The sequence below is a fragment of the Eptatretus burgeri genome, chromosome 1 (assembly GCF_056783735.1).
Source record: "Eptatretus burgeri isolate ZD-2024b chromosome 1, Ebu_testis_v1, whole genome shotgun sequence".
Lineage (NCBI taxonomy): Eukaryota > Metazoa > Chordata > Myxini > Myxiniformes > Myxinidae > Eptatretus > Eptatretus burgeri.
This window is the reverse complement of record NC_140961.1, coordinates 20773267-20794476: the sequence shown is the minus strand read 5'-3', so window position 1 is coordinate 20794476 and position 21210 is coordinate 20773267. Positions and strand designations below refer to the sequence as shown.

The 21210-nt window shown below is 47.3% G+C and overlaps 1 protein-coding gene across 4 annotated transcripts in view; it reads right to left on the bottom strand.

The window, feature by feature from the left end:
- The window catches only part of LOC147033980 (malectin-like), a 32688-nt gene that overhangs the window by 7671 nt on the left and 3807 nt on the right, over window positions 1-21210 (bottom strand). For all 4 annotated transcript variants that reach the window (XM_085874295.1, XM_085874303.1, XM_085874286.1 and 1 more), the window contains exons 3-4: window positions 14591-14767; window positions 3611-3668 (exon numbers count right to left, since the gene is read on the bottom strand). In XM_085874295.1, the coding sequence (XP_085730421.1) occupies window positions 3611-3668; window positions 14591-14767 (235 nt within the window). The remainder of the gene's footprint in view (window positions 1-3610; window positions 3669-14590; window positions 14768-21210) is intronic.

The following is a 21210-nucleotide window of genomic DNA, read 5'->3' as shown; positions in this document are numbered from 1 at the left end:
CTGGGTTAGCAGATGGTCTCCTAGAAGCAGGACTAATCAGTGGAGGATCTTTGGGTGGTGTGATGTCGGGGAGGCACTACGACAGAGCCCTACGTCACAAGATTATGTTAGAATGTCTTGAAAGATTGCTCATAGAGGAGTACCTCAAAGATAAAAGCACTGATGATCTGTTCTCGTCTTTCTCTGATGAATCATCAGATAAGCTACGTGCCCTAGTAGATTCCTGCAGCCAAGATACTTTGCATGCTGTCTTGATGGACAATTCCATTGTCCAATTCATAGAGCCGCTGCTCCAATTTTTCGGCTGCTGTACAGCAACGGGTGGTTGCTAGGCAACGAAATACAAACGCGCACATTCCCAGTATATATTCCACCTCTTGGCAAAGTTTCATCGAAATCGGTTCGCTGGTTTGTGCTGTGGAGCCTCGCGTTGCAGACACACATACACACACACAGACAGACAGCCGGAAAACCCGACAATAAGGGATATCTCATATATATATATATATATATATATATATATATATATATATATATATATATATATATATATATATATATATATATATATCGCTAATCCAAAAACATCACACATACTTCGGTCTTACTACACAGATGTGCAACGAGAAGGTGATGAAGAAGCGCAAAAAGAGAGCCAGAATTGAGACGGCAGCAAGGCTGATCAGGAGCGGTATTTAATCAAATGTACCATTTGTTTCTGATTACGACCCAAAAGCTGATGACCTTAAACTCGACTCTGCACTGGGTTCCTTCCAGATACACTACGAAACATGTTGAAGTATCTGTTTGTGGGGAAAAGCACGCAACGCAAAGTAGCCAGGATTGGACAAGCAGTAAGACGGGCTATAATCGCACCATTACAGATTGGTCTAACATTGCAGGTGCATCGTCTGTCTCAGTCCAAATTCCTCCTGGACACTCTTCATGAGATGGGGTACGGCTCGTCATATGGTGAAGTGTTCCGATTTGAAAAGAATGCCGCAAACTGTGTCACATCAGATGTGTTCGTTGAATACATAGATGTATTGGACTTGTCATTGTTATTGTCTGGTGACAATGTAGATCACAATATTCTTACCATTGACAGTAAAGGTACATTCCACGGTATGGGCATCATAGCCGCGTTGACCACAGGGAGGAAGACGATGCATCTTGTCAAAAGGCAAAACATTTCTGAACTGAACATTGTAGAGATGTCCAAAGTTGATACCATAGAGTACCACTTCACCACCCATGCTCTTCGAAACATCAAGTTGCAAGAACTTCCCGGTCTCTAAAACTGTGACATGAGAGCTGATATCTTATGGGAACTTTCACTCCATTTCAAACAGCCAGCTCCAAATTGGCAGGGGATGATGCATGTCATTCATCAGGGGTATACACATCGTTGCCAGTCCTCCATTCTGTATTTGCCCATGATCGATATGCATCCCGGTGACAAAAGTTGCATTCTGTCCACGTTGGAGTTCCTCAGCAACAACCTAGCCAGCAGACACCATGTCGCTCCAGTAATAACATTTGATCAACCCCTGTACTGGAAAGCTACTTAGATCATCAGTGCTGCACTGCAGAGTAGTCACTTGAAGGAGATAGTTCCTCTGTATTTAAGATCAGTCAGTCAAGAGGCATTCCAAAAGTTTACAACATCAATTGCATAAAGTGTGTTCTTGGCAGTGAGTTGTGTACACACTTGTTATTTATTCATGATTTCAACGTTATTTCAACGTCCTGTGTTTATGGTGTCGGAAAGAAATCAGCCTTCCAAAAACTCTTGAAAGGTGATCCAGTCGTCCAATCCTGTGCAAATGCATTCACTTTACCAGGCAAGAACCGCACTGACAGAGAAAACCTCGGCAGCCAAGCGATGGCTGTTATGTTTGGTGGGAAAAGTACATGTTCTCTGGCAGCATTGCGTTATGATATACTCACGAAGAAAGTCGTTTCTACAAAATCATTAGTTATGCCTGAACGTATTCCCCCAACTGACTCTTCCACCAAATTCCATTGTCTCAGGGTGTACTTTCAGACCACGACATGGATGGGGATGGACAGCGATATTGATCCTTTGAACTGGGATTGGAGACTTGAAGACAATCAACTTGTACCCATAATGTCTGATATGAATGCTGCACCTGACACTCGATTGAAAATGGTACATTGCAATTGCGCAACTGGTTGCAATTGCCCCCGTTGCAGTTGCAAAAGATATGGGCTTCCTTGTTCCATGCATGTGGATCATGCCAACTTACGTCCTGTGACGATTCACATAACCAGCTTTCAGAGCAACGAGAGGACAGTTTTGAGGACTAAACCGAGACGGTGAAAGAGTGAGTTACCTTTTTTTTAACCTCTGCCACTGAAGGTGAAGGAGGTTATGTTTTCACCCCATTCTGTCTGTTTGTCTGTCTGTCTGTTTGTCTACAGGATATCTCAAAAAATTGTGCACGAATCCGGATGAAATTTTGTGGGCAGATTTGGTGTGTGAAAAGGAAGAACTGATTAGATATTGGTGAAGATCTGGATCCGGATCCGACTACTAGAATTTCTTAAAGTGATTCTTCACCATTGAGAGATAGGGCCAAAAACGATACATAGCACGATATCTCAAAAAGTCGGGGACGGATTTTGATGAAACTTGGTGGACACGTTGGGTGTGTGACGAGGAAGAAGAGATTCAATTTGGTGAAGATCCGGATCCGGATCTGATAATTTTTAAAGTGATTCTTCACCATTGAGAGATAGGGCCAAAAACTATATAGTACTGTATAGCCTGACATTCCAAAAATGTATTGGGCTCGATATGTTCTCATGGATCAGGCATTATGTGGCAGAGGTATGCGCTCCACCGAGTGTCCTAGTTTACTATTGCATTTCGTATGTATAAGATTTTTCACTGAATTATTCAGTGTATTCTCTGAAATAGATTGTTCTGAAACATGTCAATATAACTTACTCTAAAAAAAACGGATATTTGCATTCTTTGGCCCAAAAACTGATTTACAGGTGAAACTAGAAGGGCACTGGGTAGAGCGCATACCTCTGCCACACAATGCCTGATCCACGAGTACATATCGGGCCCAATACATTTTTGAAATACCATGCTATACAGGACTATATCGTTTTTGGCCAAATCTCTCAATGGTGAAGAATCACTTTAAAGATTAAACAATTCTCGTATCCAGAACTGGATTCGGATCTTCACCAAAATCAAATCAATGCTTCTTTGTCTTCCACACCCAACCTGTCCACCAAATTTCATCCGAATCCCACCACAACCTTTTGAGATATCTTGTTCACAGACAAACAGACAGACAGGGGTGAAAACATAACCTCCGACCACCTTTGGGGATGGAGGTAAATGCGTACGCAGCCTCGTACTATTTCTATACCTGTACTGATCTCTTCCCCATTTTGTTCCGTACTTTTCCCTTTGCATTGTTCATGCCAAACTCCATTAATTAATTATCTACAGCTTGGTATACTCCTTGGTACATTTTGCTTATTACTCTTTCCTGAGAAGTAAAATTTCCACTACTGTTCAAGATCTTTGGCCTTTTGGGGAAAAGGTTATTCAAGGGATTTCTCTTACCATCAACAATTCCTTGTATCACAGCGATTGCGCATATCTTCGGATTATCATGATGACCCTGATGAAGATAATAAAAAGTATAAGAAGAGACAACAAAGAAAGAGAAGAAGTCATGAAAACAAGAAATTAAAAGCGGAGTGGGAAAGACATACCGTTCAATCATATCCGATCCAATCGTATCAAATCAAGCAAATTACATCACCAGTCCAGCACAATTCCTTGATATCAGCACTCACTCAGTAACAAGCACAAATTTTACAAAACGATATCTAAATATGAAACCAGCAATGAGCGATGGCCACCTTGGGAGCAACAACAAATTAATAAAAAAACAAGAAGAAAAAATAACTAGAGCGTTCATAGAACACCTTACCCCACGCAGTCCTGAGAAACAAGGACATGGTCGTCATCTGCGAGCAACAAATTTGTTTGGGCAAGACGATGTAAAATGCTGTAATATTTTGTCCAAGCACTGCTAAACGGAAGGGGTTTGAAAGTGCTAAAACTTTGATTTATGTTCTGTAGTATTCAAGTGTAGAATTAAATTGAAATAAAATAAAGATTTTAAAAGTTGACGAAAAACAAAAAACAAAAAAAACTTTCCCACTATTGATGCAGCATCTTTTACACCACCTTATTGACTATGTTGCTTTAGTTCTTCGTGCCGGTTGTTTGTGTCCTTTATAACAACCTTAAAAATGGTAAGTTACCCGTTTGGAATGATTTTCAATTTTTTTTTTTTGACTGGCAGACTGGAAGACAGAGTAAAAACATTATCTTACTCCTCTCTGCGCATGTGCGATCGGGATGAATTCACAGGCAAAGTTCTGCTAAACTCCAGGTCTGTTTCCGATTTAATGTTCAAAATAGAACATTGAATTTAAATTGAATTGTCCCTCGATCATAAACTGATGTTTGTGGACGGACAGATGGACAGACAGACAGACAAAGTGAACCAATTGCTTAAGCTTGCTTTTTGCTTCACGTGTGCTGTATAATTAGCATGGAATGCATTGAGGCCTCTTGTACACTCATTGATCAGAAAAACCCTTACAATGTGTTGTCACCCTCTATACTTTTCCACGACCGTCTACGCAAGTGAGAAGCAGTTGTTTGCAGGTTCTGATTGACTGAATGACAAACATGTGCCCAGGTAGCGATGGAAATACTTTGCTTGATATTGTTACGGTTCTAGGAACCGTATGGATTCAAACATACAGGTGCCCCGAAGTTAGTAATGCCGTTAAGTATATGTGTAGACAGAACCCCTCCTCGTGGTTAGTGTGAAATCGAAGGGGTGCGTTGTGATGTTTTTTTTTAGTGAGGGTAATAAGTCTTTATTTCCCCTCTTATGGAACCACGGTACCTTCCTAGCGCTTGCAGCCCTCAGTTCGCTGACCACAGCATACCACTGTCCACCCGCTGTCTACAGAGACTCGTTTTTCTGAGGCAAAATCTCCACGTTCGCTGTTCCAGTTCCTTCTCAGCTTCCCCAAACGTACGTAGTGTGGCTGCACCGTCATTCACCTTCCCCAAACACACGTGGAGTGGGCAGGCCATGCCGGTGCCTGGCCGAGGCCCCGCCCATAAAGGGCGGATCCATGGGAGCCCCGTCCAATTAGGGTGGACAGTGACGTCAGTTTTGACCAAGGCCCCACCCCACTTAGGGAGGTCGATGGACTATTAAGGGACCCTCTGAGACGCGCGTTCGAGGGAGTTCAGTCAAAAGGCTCAGTTCAGTTCTGCATCTGCTGGGGCGTTCGTTGGAGTTCAGTCAAAAGGCTCAGTTCAGTTCTGCATCTGCTGGGGCGTTCGTTGGAGTTCAGTCAAAAGGCTCAGTTCAGTTCTGCATTCGCTGGGGCGTTCGTTGGAGTTTTTCTGGAGTCTTGAGTTTGGTGTAAGAGGCGCTGTTCTGGCACATGCTCCCATACCTGACCTGTAAGAGAAGGATTGACAGACTGAGCTTTTTCACGAGTCTGTGAGTGGTGGTGCATGGCCATTCTTCGTTGTTGGAGCTATCCGTCTGATCGAGTCGGATAACGACCGAGGACACCCGACCTCGACCGGGTCTCTCGCTGGGTCCTGTCCCCGACCCTGATCCCCGCCCTGGGACTCCGCTCCGCTCGGGTTCCTCCGCCGACACGAGCCCCACGCGTATGACTGCGGGCTGAGCTGCATGACCATTGGCAGGTGCCACACCACGGAGCACCCCTCCCTCCAACGTGCAGGTACCCAGCCGAGCCGCGACCCCAGCTCGTCTCTCTCCCTGGCTGCGAGGTTCCTTGGAATTCACCTGGGTTTTATTTTTGTCTGTGTGTGGCGCCGTCTGCAAAGTACAACTGCCCAAGTGTTTTCGATCATTGTAAATCTCCTGTATATCCGCGATAAGCTTGCTCTGTGTCCTTCTTGCTGTAAATAAAACAATTGTAGAAATGTTCCCAGTTCGTTTCTGTCCTTTCTTTCATTGGTCCAGCATGATTTGGATCTGAGTTTTAGCCGGGTCTTTGTTCCCGTTAATCTGTTCATCCGAGCAGGCACGGCTTTGGCGGTTCCGCTCGACTGCACCCGAACCGGAGTTGGTAGTCGGTAGTTGGAACTCTACCGCAGTCGGTAGAGTGACCCGGTTCGAGCAAGACGTGCCGAGGGCATGGTTCCCTGGTAGTTGGTTCTTGACAAAAAGACCCTTCGCTACGCGGTGGAGGTATTGGCGTCCACAGTCTGTTAAGCGACCCGCCGCCTCACGGAATTATCCGTGAGCGACGGCCTACAATTCCAGAGAGTCCGGTGGGAATCAACGTAACTTTCCCAACCTCGCGGTCGTTCTCACCGCCGGACCTCCGGCCCGCACCAGATTGGTAGTCAGGAGTGAGATTCGAACCCCACGCCTCCACAAAGAAATTTACGGGACACCAAACTCGCAACAGTTTGGTGTCAGGAGTTTGGATCTCGAACCCCTTCGCCCCCATAGAGAAATTTACGGGATTCGGACCAGGGGTGTGCTTGGCAACCCCCCCCCCCACCCCTTCCCTCCGAAATTAAAAGCAGTCAAACTTTATTTAATCCTCGGAACGAACTACGGCGGACCAAGACGAGCTGGTACAGGTGGGTTCTGATATAATGTAACCAGAGAGTTGGTGTCAAAGCCACCCAATGCTCGCCTGTTTGTACATTGATCGTTTTTAAAAGACTAGTCTAATAATTAATATTTTTTTATAAAGCATTGCAGTGAAGTCTGATCCAAATAATTTTAAAGCAATATATGTATTTGTATATTGCAATCAGGAACAAGAGTGCAAGTGAGCACAATATACGCCCGAACAAGAAGGTATATACAGAATTGTGCTGCTACATGGAAAACAGTATCCTGGTTGCCATGGCAACCACTTTAGATGACGAACGTATGTCGTGACACACCATCTCCACAGTCTGTACCTATGTACCAAATATGAAACGTGAAAGTTGAAAACTTTGGGAGTGAGAGTGTGGACGGACAGACGTACGGACGACCGGTATCACGTAATACGCCCCGACATGTATGTGTATATATATATATATATATATATATATATATATATATATATATATATATATATATATATATATATATATATATATATATATATATATATATATATATATATATATATCGGTCGTATAAAAAATAGTGTGGTAGATAAAACATTAGAAAGGAAAAAATAACTTGCACCAAAAACTTTAAAATTTTCACGCTGACGCTCACGCCGGGGGTATCGCTATAGCTCTCTGTTCCTCGAACAGGCAAGCTAAAAAGGAATCCGTGGCTCAGGACAACACCTGTGAGGAAGATCTTTCCCTGCAGCCAAACCCAGAGGTAGCATTGGGGGCAACGGCGACAATGCCGGAGTTTCCCCTGCATCAAATTTCCCCTCTGGAGGACCGAACGATCCCTGTCGGATCCGCGCCCGATCGTGGCGGATCAGCTTCGCCAGGGTCATTTGACATTAGACAGATGTTGGAGATACGAATGCAAAGAATGGATGTGAATGCGCAAATAATGGATGTGAATGCACAAGCACTGAAAGGGAATTTACAAAACTTACAAACATAAATGAAAGGGGATACGCAAAACATGGGAATAAGCTTACAAGCACAAATGAAGGCGGGTCAGGAGGAAATGAAAGCGGAGTTGGTAAAGGTGAAGTGTGAAATGCAAAGCATGAATGGGAAAATGGCGGATGACACCAGTACACTACGTGGGGAAATGACCGAGTCGAGGGGAAGTGTGGAGGTTGTTCGGACCGCGATGACGACGGGCAACGTCGAGGTGACGAGTGACGCTACGATAATTAAGAGTGAAACCTGTAAACTCGGGCAGGTAGAGACGAAGAGCCAGTTATTGGGCATCATAAACGTTGTGGATGAATTGTAGGAAATTAAAGAGGAGCACACACACACATAGAACTGGTAGGGGACATTGGGGTTGAGCTTGGGGAATGTATTGGGACCCAATGTGAGGGTCGGATTAACCTCCCGCAAGAACAAGGGGAGACGGTATGCTCCCTCGAGGCAGACCGTGACGAGGTGAGTCCGGTAAGACCATACGAGGTGGAGCCGTTGCATAATGCGAAAGGGTACATGCCGAGCTTGGGGGGGATAGAAACCTTGGGATCTTTTGGACTAACACGAGCCCCCAGTATGATTGTCCAGGAGTGTGTACAGACTGCGAGTAACATGGCATGTGTGAGTGCACGTGAGGAAATGAGACACGGACCGACCAAAACGGGAGTCGTGGGTCGTGTAACGGACAGAGCCATTTCGGAAACTGCGCCGGCTCCGTAGGACGCCACGTGCGAGGTCCGTTCTGTGTTTTGCGAACAACCCAAGCGCGCACGTGTACAGGGGCCGACGTGCTTCTCGCCGCGAGTGCTGTTCGTGGAGCGCGCGGAGCGAGTCTCGATGGCGACACCTCCAGGCCCGTGGGCATGGCAAGCTGCGCGGAGCGGTCCTTGTGTGAGTGACGTCATCGGCAGATCTCGCGCAGCACGAAGGCCGGGTGAGTAGAGCATGGTGGCTCACATGATGGATGGCGCTTGCTGCGATTTATGGGGCGACGTTAAGGCATCATGTATCGCCCAAACGGAGGGGACAAGCGTGTTGTAAACTGCCACCCTGGAGATGCAAGGCTCGTCGAGCCTTGCCACGAGTACACGATGCCCGGCCAGGATGTAGCGAACATCCTCATCAAGTGGGCAAAGGAGCATTAGTTAGGGGAAGGGTTTAGCATGAGATAGACCGGCTTCATGGGGAATGAGCAGTCCTCCATGGGGCCTGGTAAAATCAGTTAGGGGAATTTTAGTTTCGAATTTAGAATGGATTGGAGACATAGACAGACATGGAGTGTGTCATGGAGACGTAGATTAGCTATGTAGAGTTAAAAGGAACGTGCATTAGAGTAAGGGATGACGGGGAGCACGAGGTAGTTAGGGGAACGTAGTTAGCGTCAGTGTGATGTGAAAAAGAAAAAAAAAGAAAGAAACATAATGAATGAATGAGGGTCAGCGGGCCCGAGTGTGAATGGAGTGAATGTGGAATGCATGGTGCAAATGAATGATTGGGGGGGGGGGAGGTGTGAATCCCACCCAAGGGAATCCGAGGTCAGTGTAATAACAGTTAGCGGGTTAGTTAAATTCACCAAAACAGATGTCGGTTTGTTATTGGTGTCGAACGAAGGCACGAAACCTTTTGAAGGGTGCAGGAGTCTATTGACCGGCTGGGAGCGTGGCTGTGGAAATAGGCGTTCTGAGTAAAGGGCACCCCGGGCACCAAAGTGATTGGCCAGAGTAGGCCATGTGTCCAAGGGACGGAGTTAGTGTCATGGGCACGGGCAGCCCACGGAAACGGGACCCGGAGCACCAAATGCCACATGGGCATCGACGGGGTAGATGCCAGAGAGGGCATTCCCCATGTTAATAAGGAGTAGGTAGGCTTGGAGACAGCCTCAGCGATCCAGGGGTGCTGAAGTTCGAGTTCGGCAATAGTATCCCTGCCAATGGAGCCACGCTGCCCAGCCATGAAATTGTGCAAGGGCACGAGAGAAAATTTGCGGGCCAGGCCCAAATTAATAACGAACACCAACACAGGCGATGGGAATCGTGGTTGCTAGAACCAATAGTTTAAAGAGACAGGCGTGTTGAAAAGCCCCGGAGATAGATTAACATTTAATAAATGCTAGGATAGATAGGAAATGTGTACCCCTTCGCACCATCCATCCCTTCGCTGTTCGTGGGCCGCTGGACTCACCTGGAAAATTGCTGAAATCTGTGGAAGCTATTCTGAGACTGCATTGGGCCTTGAGACAGATTCACTTGTCTCTTCCTCAATCCCCTCAAGAAGGATCTTAGGGATTGGGGATAGACAGTCAGGACAGGTTAGCTGAACAAAGACAATAAGGGGGTTAGGGACACATGTAATTATAAAAGAAAAGAAAAGAAAAAAACATTATAAATAAACAATAAAAAAGTCTAAATTTGGATTTTTTTTTTTGGTGTTGCAAGCTAATGGGGGTGGGTATGGACAAGGACAGGCCTAGGCAATAGGTTGGGGGGAGACCGTAGGGTAGGTCCGAGCCAGTCTTCGGACCGGCCGGCGCCACCACACTCCCTCCACAACCTCACGAGACCACACCGAGGCCGGCCAGCTTCATGTGCCGACCTGTTGTACTGCACCTTACCTGGTCTGCATTAGCCATGCTTTGCTTTTTCTGTCTTTGCCTTGACTCCAGTTGCTATACCTGCCCATGCCTTTATTTGCATTACCATGTCACCACCTTCACCATGTGCTCCAGGACCATCTCTGAAAGTGTTTGCAAGGACTGCCCTTCAGGCAGCCGCATTATCGGGGACTGCATTTGCGCAGCCCATACATCCATCTCCTTGTTGTTGCATAAAGGTCATTTCAAATGGACCAGGGACTGCACTGCGCAGCCAGGATATCTCCTTGTTACATAAAGGCCAGTTCAAATGGCCTGTGAAACGGCGCATGGCCTGCCGTGTTAGGGTGAGTTGCCTCCAGCAGACAGGAACGAAAAAAAATAATTCAGTGACAAACAAGGGACCATTAAAGGCCCTGAAGACGCCCGATCGTCGATTGCCTGCTGTGCACTCATCCACGAATGTTGCCTTTGTTGTGTTCTCTCCACAAGTCACAGGTCCTGAGCCATGGGTAGTGTAAATATCAGAAATGTATATAATCCTAACCCACCTGTTGTTTGTTTAGCGCCGGCAATATAGGTAAGTTGTCCGAATGAGTCTGTTAGTTTAGTTACACAACGCACGAGGTTATTTATTTTTGGGACTTGTATTCAAATGTCGCACTCAGGGATCTGTAGGTAAAACGTACTAGGGGAAACCTAGAACCTGCATGCCACACGGATGTTAACGACTCGGAACGAGTCTAGCAAAATGGGGGGGGGGGTAGTTTTACGGTTCTCGGCATTCAAACATACAGGTGCCCTGAAGTTAGTTATGCCGTTAAGTATATGTGTAGACAGAAGCCCTCCTCGTGTTTAGTGGGAAATCGAAGGGTGCGTTGCGATCTTTATTTCCCCTCTTATGGAGCCACGGTACCTTCCTAGTGCTTGCAGCCCTCGGTTCACTGGCCACAGCGTACCACTGTCCACCCGCTGTCTACAGAGACTCATTTTTCCGAGGCAAAATCTCCACGTTCGCTGTTTCGGTTCCTTCTCGGCTTCCCCCAAACGTACGCAGTGTGGCTGCACCGTCATTCACCTTCCCCACACATGCGTGGAGTGGGAGGGCCACGCCGGTGCCTGGCCGAGGCCCCGCCCAGAAAGGGCAGACCCATGGGAGCCCCATCCAATCAGGTCGGACAGTGATGTTAGTTTTGACCAAGGCCCCGCCCCACTGAGGGAGGTCGATGGACTACGAAGGGACCCTCTGAGACGCGCGTTCATGGGAGTTCAGTCAACAGGCTCAGTTCAATTATGCATCCGCTGGGGCATTCGTTGGAGTTCAGTCAAAAGGCTCAATTCAGTTCTGCATTCGCTGGGGCGTTCATTGGAGTTTTGCTGGAGTCTTGAGTTCGGTGTACGAGAATGATTGACAGACTGAGAACTTTTTCACGAGTTTGTGGGTGGTGGTGCCTGGCCATTCTTCTTTGATGGAGCGATCCGTCTGGTCGATTCCAATAACGACCGAGGACACCCGACCTCGACCGGGTCTCTCGCTGGGTCCTGTCCCCGACCCTGATCCCCGCCCTGGGACTCCGCTCGGGTTCCTCCGCGGACACGAGCCCGACGCGTGTGACTGCGGGCCGAGCTGCACGACCATTGGCAGGTGCCGCACCACGGAGCACCCCCTCCCTCCAACGTACAGGTATCCAGCCGAGCCGTGACCCCAGCTCGTCTCTCTCCCTGACTGCGAGGTTCCTTGGAATTCACCTCCGTTTTATTTTCGTCTGTGTGTGTGTCTGTGTGTGTGGCGCCGTCTGCGAAGTACAACTGCATAAGTGTTTTCGATCATTGTAAATCTCCTGTATATCCGCGATAAGCTTGCTCTGTGTCCTTCCTGCTGTAAATAAAACAATTGTAGAAATGTTCCCAGTTAGTTTCCGTCCTTTCTTTCATTGGTCCAGCATGGTTCGGATCTGAGTTTTCGCCGGGTCTTTGTTCCCGTTAATCTGCTCATCCGAGCCGGCACGGCTTTGGCGGTTCCGCTCGACTGCACCCGAACCGGAGTTGGTAGTCGGTAGTTGGAACTCTACTGCCGTCGGTAGAGTGACCCGGTTCGAGCAAGACGTGCCGAGGGTGTGGGTCCCCGGTAGATGACACCGCGTGGTTAATTAGGTAAATTGCTTGTCGACAAAAAGACCCTACGCTACGCGGTGGAGATATTGGCGTCCACGGTCGGTTAAGCGACCCGCCGCCTCACGGAGTTATCCGTGAGCGACGGCCGACAATTCCGGAGAGTCCGGTGGGAATCGACGTAACTTTCCCCACCTAGCGGTCGTTCTCACCACCAGACCTCCAGCCCGCAACAATATCAATGATACCTATTAGATATGGGGAAAAAAAATCTTCCTCTTCAGGACAGAAATGAGCATAAAACATGCTTTTTGAGATTGAGGAAGTACTGTGCATGAGATGGATCATCTCGTGTTCGAGTCAGATGGATAATTCCAGGTTGGTGTGGTCAAGTGTCTACATACTTGTAACATGTAGAGAGTTATATCAGCCTTCTATCAGGTTACATCGATCTTCATCCATCATTGAGGATCACTATTAATGTGTTTTAGCCGGTTGGACTGTTTGTGGTTCCCAACTGAGCATGCAGCGCTTGATGTTGGGATTCAAGGATCAAATCCCACATATTATGTTGATTTGTCCATTTCATGTGAAAAGGAACTGATGTCTCCTAATGTCCTTGTGCTGCAATATTTTTTTTCTGTAAAGCTCACGAGGCTGCGCTGGGATGGGTTTGAGGATAGAGGAGTTGCAGCTGAAACCCGAATCCTATCCAGGTTCCTCCTGATGACTCCATCTTTGCTCTACTTATCTAGTTTCCTCCTGATGACTCCACTGCAGTATTTGGTCTTTCGTTTGATTTTGTAAAAGCTCCTCCATGAGCCTTAGATCACTGTTTAAAAACCAAAAGAAACAGTTTAAGGGAAAGCTGTTGTGTACCCCTGAAGAAGAATAAACGTGTTATGCCTAGCTCACCTGGAGACTTGTTGAGTTGGGTTTTGAAAGAATGTGAAAATGTTTTTGGTCCAAGTCAGCAGAAAATTTCATTCTGTTGGACGTTAAAGACTTTTGATACTTATTATCTGACTTACCTATTTGTGGTATGGTATCTAAACGAGGACGTAAAAGGTAACAATAACCATACACTGGCGTCCCATTAAATGGGCCTCCCATCTGCCAGCATTCGTTGGTGGACATTAAAGATCCCATGGTGTCCTTTGTGAAGAGTAGGCGAGCTATCGCTGGCATCATGGCCAAATTCCAAATTCCTGCCTTAACCAGCAGAGGACATTGCATCAGCGGCACAATTGCACCCTCAGCCAATGATGCTGCCCTGCAACCTTATGCTGCATACGAACAAAGAAGAGGAATCCCTTCACTTAAATCTTCTATTTACTCATCCCATCCCCTAACAATCAACTTCATCTCCTTTTTTTATACCGACTCGAGGCTCGTGGAAGAGCTGGAACACAGAACGGATCAGGACGCAACATAACAAAAGGAACAGCAGAAAGAGAAGGGGGAAATGCCAATAGCAGGACAGAAGGAGAAAATAGAGGGAGACAGACGACAAGGGATGCGCAAGTAAGGTTGAGGGGTACGAGTGAATGCAGGCGATGGGGAAGATGCATACGAAAGCAACATTTGGGGGTGGGCGGTGCTTTAACAGGTGCAGAAAAGATCATGGTTTTGGATGGGAGATGATTTGAGATGGTGATGAACAGCTGTCTTGAAGACCTGGAGGGAAGGAGATTAAAGAGAACGTGTTTGTTCGTCCCACAGGTGAGGAAAAGGAGGAAGAAATGAGTGGATGTGTGCAGTGATCCTGTTGAGTAGAGACTTTGTTGTCTCTACTTGTAATGACAGATGTACACCCCTTCATTATTAACTTGGACATCTTCTATAAGACTTTGATACAAGCAGTTCGGCCATGGTAGCGACACACAATGGCCTCCTCTTTTTTGAGAACTGTGAGATCTTTAACGTCAATAACTTAAAGGCAGATGGGACAGCTGACATTACGTCCCCATCCGAGGAGTTCTGAGATGCAGCACTTGCCGCTGGTACAACACCGGGGGCAGCGGGTTAGTTTGGATTTGACTGCACATCAGGGGAGCATCTCCGTGACCTCAAAGGTGGCCACAATACCAAATGACCCAACACACAAAGGAGTGTATTGAAATTTTGCACAGCATGTTCCAAATAACACAAATCCACACAAACACAAGTAATTCACTCACCTTCACAAACTCAATAGAGAGGGAACCATGAAAGCTGGAGGCTCCTACAGACAAACTTAAACGCCCATGAGACACCGACAGTGGGACAAGCACATCGAGAGCTGTAGCTCGTCCAACTTCCTGATATATATCCAGGTCCTTGAGTACTGCGTGTCCATTGACTCTGATGTCAAACACCTGAAAATGAGATTTACAAGATGAAAATAGTTTTGATTTGACATGTTTAGCATTCCCATCTACTTAATACGTAGCTCATTATGCTGGGGTGCGAGGTTCAAATCTCATATACTGTGTTGATTTGTCTATTTTCCTCCAACAATCTGTCCTTGTAATTCATGCAAAGGTACAACATCTCCTATTATCCCCGTACTACATGCATTGTAAGTACAAGTTCTTTGTACATTGTAAGTACAAGTGTGGTGAATTAACGTGAATCAAGGGACATGACGCGGGATCACATGTTGTGCGTCTCGCGTATAAGGGGAGGTCTCTCTGCGGCACGAGTGATTGTCCCCGGGGCATTGCTATTGACATCGGCTGTCCACTTGATGCTCGTTAACTGAAGGTGCTCATTGACTGGTGAGAATGGAGATTATATCGAACTCCGTGCTTACGCGGATTAGTCTGCAATGGTTAACTGCACATGTATACGTTTCTGCTTATGTACTCCTAGCTGAACCTGTATTTCCTGGTGTGTCCACAGAAGCGGCTCCAATCAAATGGAATAAAGCCTAAACTCTGAAGGTTCATCTCTCGCTCTCATTTCAATTTATTCCATTTGATTTTCTCGGCTCTCTCAACCAAAGATGGACAAGATCTACAAACCAGAGAGGTTCGACGCAGACCCAAACACGACTGACGCAGAAATGAAATGGTCACATTGGTTCTGCTCCTTCTCACACTATCTGACCATCATCGCGGAGGAGCTGACAAATTTGCCGGTCTCGTGAATCATGTCTCGCCCGGCGTATACAGGCTCTTCTCGGGGTGCGACACTTACGAAGCAGCGATTGACGTACTGCAGGCGCTCTACGTGAAGCCCAAGAACGAGGTATACATACGACATCTTCTCAACACACGCAAGCAAGCAGCCGGGAGACAATCGATCAGTTCCTGCAAGCTCTGAATCAGCTGGGAAAAGACGGCAGCTTCCGGGCCGTAGCGCCGAGGAACACCGAAAGGAAGCGACACGGGCGGCATTCATCCAAGGACTCAGATCAGCCCACATACGGCAACGCCTACTAGAGAAGGCGCAACCCACTCTTCACAAGCTAGTCGATCAGCCTCGCCCGATGGATACGGCTCAGCAGCACTCTGAGTCATTTGGGGCACCGATGCTGCTGATGAGCACGCTGCTACGATGGGAACCCAAGGAACCCCACTGGCACAGACTCAGCCAGACATGAGGGATGGAGAAACACCCGAGGAGCCGGATACCCAGACCTCGTCAAACTCCTCAGCAACTGCTCCGGTCGGTAAATGCTTCTTTTGTGGGTACAAAAGGCATCCTCGTCAAAAATGTCCAGCCAGAGATGCCACATGCATGAATTGCGACAAGAAAGGGCATTATGCCAGGGTATGTAAATCTACTCTAAGGAGGAATAAACCCACTTCTGCGGCTCTCTACTCGCAAAATAAATTGACTGCAGCCTCTCCGGGGAATCTATCCAAGGCTATCATCAACGTGCGAATTAACGGGCATATGGCTGAGGCACTGATTGATACCGGTAGCTCTGAAGTTTTCGTCAACAGCTCGCTAGTGAAGGGCAGGAAATGGGTAATCCACCCGACTGACAATACGGTATGCATGGCCGCCACCTCACTACAATCCCGCGTACGAGGGTACTGCAATGTTGAATTGGACGTAAAAGGGTACACGCATCGGGATGTAAAGGTGCTGGTGCTTCGTGATTTGTGCGCAGACGTAATTCTGGGTCATAATGTCCTCAAGCAGCACACGGCGTCGAAATACCCTTTGGAGGAAGCAAGCCTCGTCTAATTTTAAATGCGCTGACCACCGCGGAGGTGACGTCCCCCCAGCTGTTCGCTAACTTGTCGCCGGTCTGCAAACCGATAGCGATCAAATCGCGGCGATATACCACTGCTGACATGAATTTCATCACTTCAGAAACCAAGCGATTACTGGAGGAGGGAATTATAGAACCGGCGATTCGCCATGGCGCGCACAGGTGTTAGTGACCAGCAGTCAGAACCATAAGAGACGGATGGTTGTCGATTATTCCCCAAACGGTCAATCGCTTCACCCAACTCGACGCCTACCCCCTGCCGCGCATAGATGAGATGGTCGAGCACGCGTGGCCAATTATAAGGTATTCAGTACCATCGACTTGCGAAGCGCCTATCATCAAATTCCCATCCGAGAGGAAGACAAACCGTACACTGCATTCCAGGCAGGGCGGCGCCTCTACCAGTTCAGAAGGATACCATTCGGTGTCACGAATGGAGTAGCTTGCTTCCAACGGGTTATGGACGACATCATCTCAGATGAAAACCTCGAAGACACTTTTGTTTACGTGGATAATGTCACAGTGTGCGGTAGGGATCAGAGGGAACATGATAGGAATCTGGACAGATTCTTGAGCATTGCTGGAAAATATAATCTGACTCTCAACTACGAAATGCGTATTCTCGGCAAGGTCAATTGACCTTCTCGGCTACACGATAGCCAACGGCACAATTAAGCCTGATCCTGAGCGGTGCGCCCGCTCCGTGAGCTTCCACCACCTCAGGACTTGCAGACAATGCGCCGGGTGATCGGGATGTTCGCTTACTATGCAAGATGGATTTCGCAATACTCCCGAGAAAATATATCCCCTAGTGCATTGCAAAAACTTTCCACCAGATGCCGCTGTCGTGAAAGCTTTCCACGATCTCAAGGATGATATCAGTAAGTCCGTGGTTTTATCGATCGACAGCTCGGTGCCCTTCGTGGTGGAAACCGACGCTTCAAATCACGCCATAGCTGCAACACTTAATCAGTCTGGGCGGCCGGTGGCGCTTTCTTCTCGAGAACTCTCTCTAGAGAGCGAGCAGAGACACTCGGCAATAGAGAAGGAGGCGTACGCCATCGTCGAAGCGCTGCGTAAATGGAGACATTATTTACTGGGAAACCACTTCACGCTCGTTACGGACCAACGATCCGTGGCTTTCATGTTTGATGGGAAAAATAACGGGAAAATTAAGAATGAAAAAATTATGAGATGGCGGATAGACCCTAGCCTGCTACAGGTACGACATTGTTTACCGGCCCGGGAAGGAAAACCCTGCTGCAGATACCTTCTCCCGGGTCTACAGTTCGGCAACAATCAGTCAGGCTTTGCAAGACCTCCATGTGTCTCTGTGCCACCCAGGGGTAACCAGGATGGCACATTAAATCGTACGCAGACAAAATCTTCCCTATTCTGTTGAAGATATTAAACAAATGAATGCTTCATGCCCTGTTTGTGCTGAACTAAAACCCAGATTCTTTGGCGCGGCATCTGGCAGACTGATCAAGGCTACTTCCCCCCTTCGAGAGACTAAACATCGACTTCAAAGGGCCCCTGCCCACCGAGACAGACAACAGATACATATTCACCGTTGTTGATGAATATTCAAGGTTCCCTTTCGCGTTTCCGTGCTCGGATATGACCTCGGGCACTGTCGTAAAATGTCTGTCTGACGTCTTCGCTATGTTTGGGAGACCTTCGTACATACATTCAGACAGAGGGCCGTGTTTCATGTCGGCCGGGCTAAAACAATTCCTATTAGAGCACGGCATAGCAACTAGTCGAACGACGGGTTACAACCCACAGGGGAACGGGCAGGTGGAAAGGTATAATGGAGTTATTTGGAAAGCCATAACTCTGGCGCTGAAATCGAGAGGACTGGGCCCCGAGCGATGGGAGGTTGCTCTTCCTGACGCAATGAATTCCATACGCTCTTTGCTCTGCACGTCCACAAATGCCACTCCTCACGAACGTATGTTTACTCACCAACGACGTTATGTTGACAGTCAAACGGTGCCCAACTGGCTGACCCATCCGGTACAGTGTTCATGAAACGCCGGTACGACAAAGCAAGTATGAACCGCTGGTGGAGGGGGTCGAACTCATTGACACTAATCAGAGTATGCTCATGTCAGGCTCCCGGATGGCAGGAGACCACTGTGTCGGTTCGCCATCTGGCTCCCGCCCGGTACTCCTCCCGCCGGTACACCACCTCCTGGCTCTCCTCCTTCTGACATTTCCCCCCAGGAACTCCGCCAGGCGGACGGGGCTGCCGTGTTCCCCCCGAGGGCGATCGAGGAGTCATCCCCGGCACAAGTCGAGGCTCACCAAGAGGATCGGGAGTCTCCCTCAAGTGAAACTGCCGTTTACTCCCGGAGAGGTCGACGAATAAGGCCCCTCGACGACTCAATCTGTAAAGGGGATTATCGGCATTCTCGCTGCTCATGCTCCTATATGCCCATTATATCATATATCGATGCTCATTTCCATGCTCCTACAACTCAAAATAATCACTGCTTGGCATGTATGCTCCTGTAGACCTATTAGTCCGCGTTGCTTGAAATGTATACTCCTATAGAGCTAAAGCAATCATGGTGTGTAAGATGGGCCCCTAGTTACATTTTAAAGGTGAGGAGAATGTGGTGAATTAACGTGAATCAAGGGACATGACGCGGGATCACATGTTGTGCGTCTCGCGTATAAGGGGAGGTCTCTCTGCGGCACGAGTGATTGTCCCCGGGGCATTGCTATTGACATCGGCTGTCCACTTGATGCTCGTTAACTGAAGGTGCTCATTGACTGGTGAGAATGGAGATTATATCGAACTCCGTGCTTACGCGGATTAGTCTGCAATGGTTAACTGCACATGTATACGTTTCTGCTTATGTACTCCTAGCTGAACCTGTATTTCCTGGTGTGTCCACAGAAGCGGCTCCAATCAAATGGAATAAAGCCTAAACTCTGAAGGTTCATCTCTCGCTCTCATTTCACATGCATTGTAAGTACAAGTTCTTCCATGAACATCAGGCACTAAGAAATAATGAAGAAAATAAAAATCCCTGCGGACTTCCTGTGGGATCTGATGAATTCTGTCTCTCTGAAGAGTACCGGAAATAAACAGGTTGCAGGTGTTGGCCACCTGGTAGTACAGGATCCCAAAGTCTTTGGTAATGCTTTGAGAAGCTGATGTATCAGGTGTAAAATGTCGAAGTGGTTGTACTGCCATGGACATGCATGGGGATGGTCCGTGCAGCCATTTCAGTTGCATTCCTGAGGCCATCAGGGTGGCATTGTTTCGACAATGTGTTCGCATGAGTTTGTGGAACCCAATTGAGTCTCTTGGACTCACTTGTAAATTTGTTTGGGCAACTTTGACAGATGTCTTCTTCTTCTTCTTCTTCTTCTTCTTCTTCTTCTTCTTCTTCTTCTTCTTCTTCTTCTTCTTCTTCTTCGTTTCCGTTCAGCTTGTGTACTACTCTTCGATGTTTTATGTATTTTTATTACTATGAAGATAGTTCCACAATCTAAGAATAACAGATCTCTATGCTCTACCTGCACTGCCAATTCATTCCTCTCCCACTCATATTCCTGACCTTGCTTCTGATGGAAGATACTTGCTTGATCTCTTTTTGTGATATATGGATTATGGTGTTCAACTGCTGTCAGCGAAGCGATGGGACAGTTGAGTGCTGGATGCCGGTGCCGTGCATGTCCGTAGAGGCAGAGCCTAGCGCTAGACGTAATTCCATCCATCCATCCAATGGGACCATACTCTGTGCAGAGTGTTGGTGCTGCCGAAGCAGTCTCCTTGGCTACTGGGCACAATCCTGGACAGGACACCACTCCGACACAGGATACCAGCATGCTGGTACTCATTTTGCCGACCTCAGAAGGATGACAGGTAGAGTCAACCCCACCTGGCATTAATTCAACAGCCTAGCAGGATTTGAATTAGATTAGAAGATTAAGTTACAATTCAAGAGGAAGACGTCAAAGAGGTTGGACTGGCATAGTCACCTGGTTACGTCGCGATGAAAATGAAGAAAAAAGACAATTAATGAACGATATCGCATTATTTATTAATACGATTACCGTTATCATGAATACACAAGTGGTGTATTCATGTTTTTGTACAGTTTTAAGCCTACCTACAATTCAATTTGGAATGAATTGCCTTCCGCTATTTCGGATTTTACAACGTACGTAGCTAGCCTGCTAACTGTAAATATCTGACGTAAAATGTGACAATTGCAAACCAGAAAGAATGGGTGAATACAACGTCATGAGGTCAGCTGACGTAGCTGGAAACGTGATGTCGTAGGTGCAATAGAGCATGAGTGGACGACCATTTTGTGTGTCTCGTCGGCCGGATTTAACATTCCTCTACATCCACATTGAATAAGTGGTTTATAGGAAGAAGGTGGGGTTCAGGGGATGGAGGTGGGGTTTAGGGGAAGGAGGCAGAGTTTAGGTGCAAACGTGGTCAGTGAGAGTGGTTCAAAACGCGGTGCAAACGAGGCTTCGCAGACACTTGCAACTGTTCCAAATTCTGCAGCTGGAATGGTTAGTCAAAATAGCAACACTCAGCATACATCATCTCCGTTCATCGTG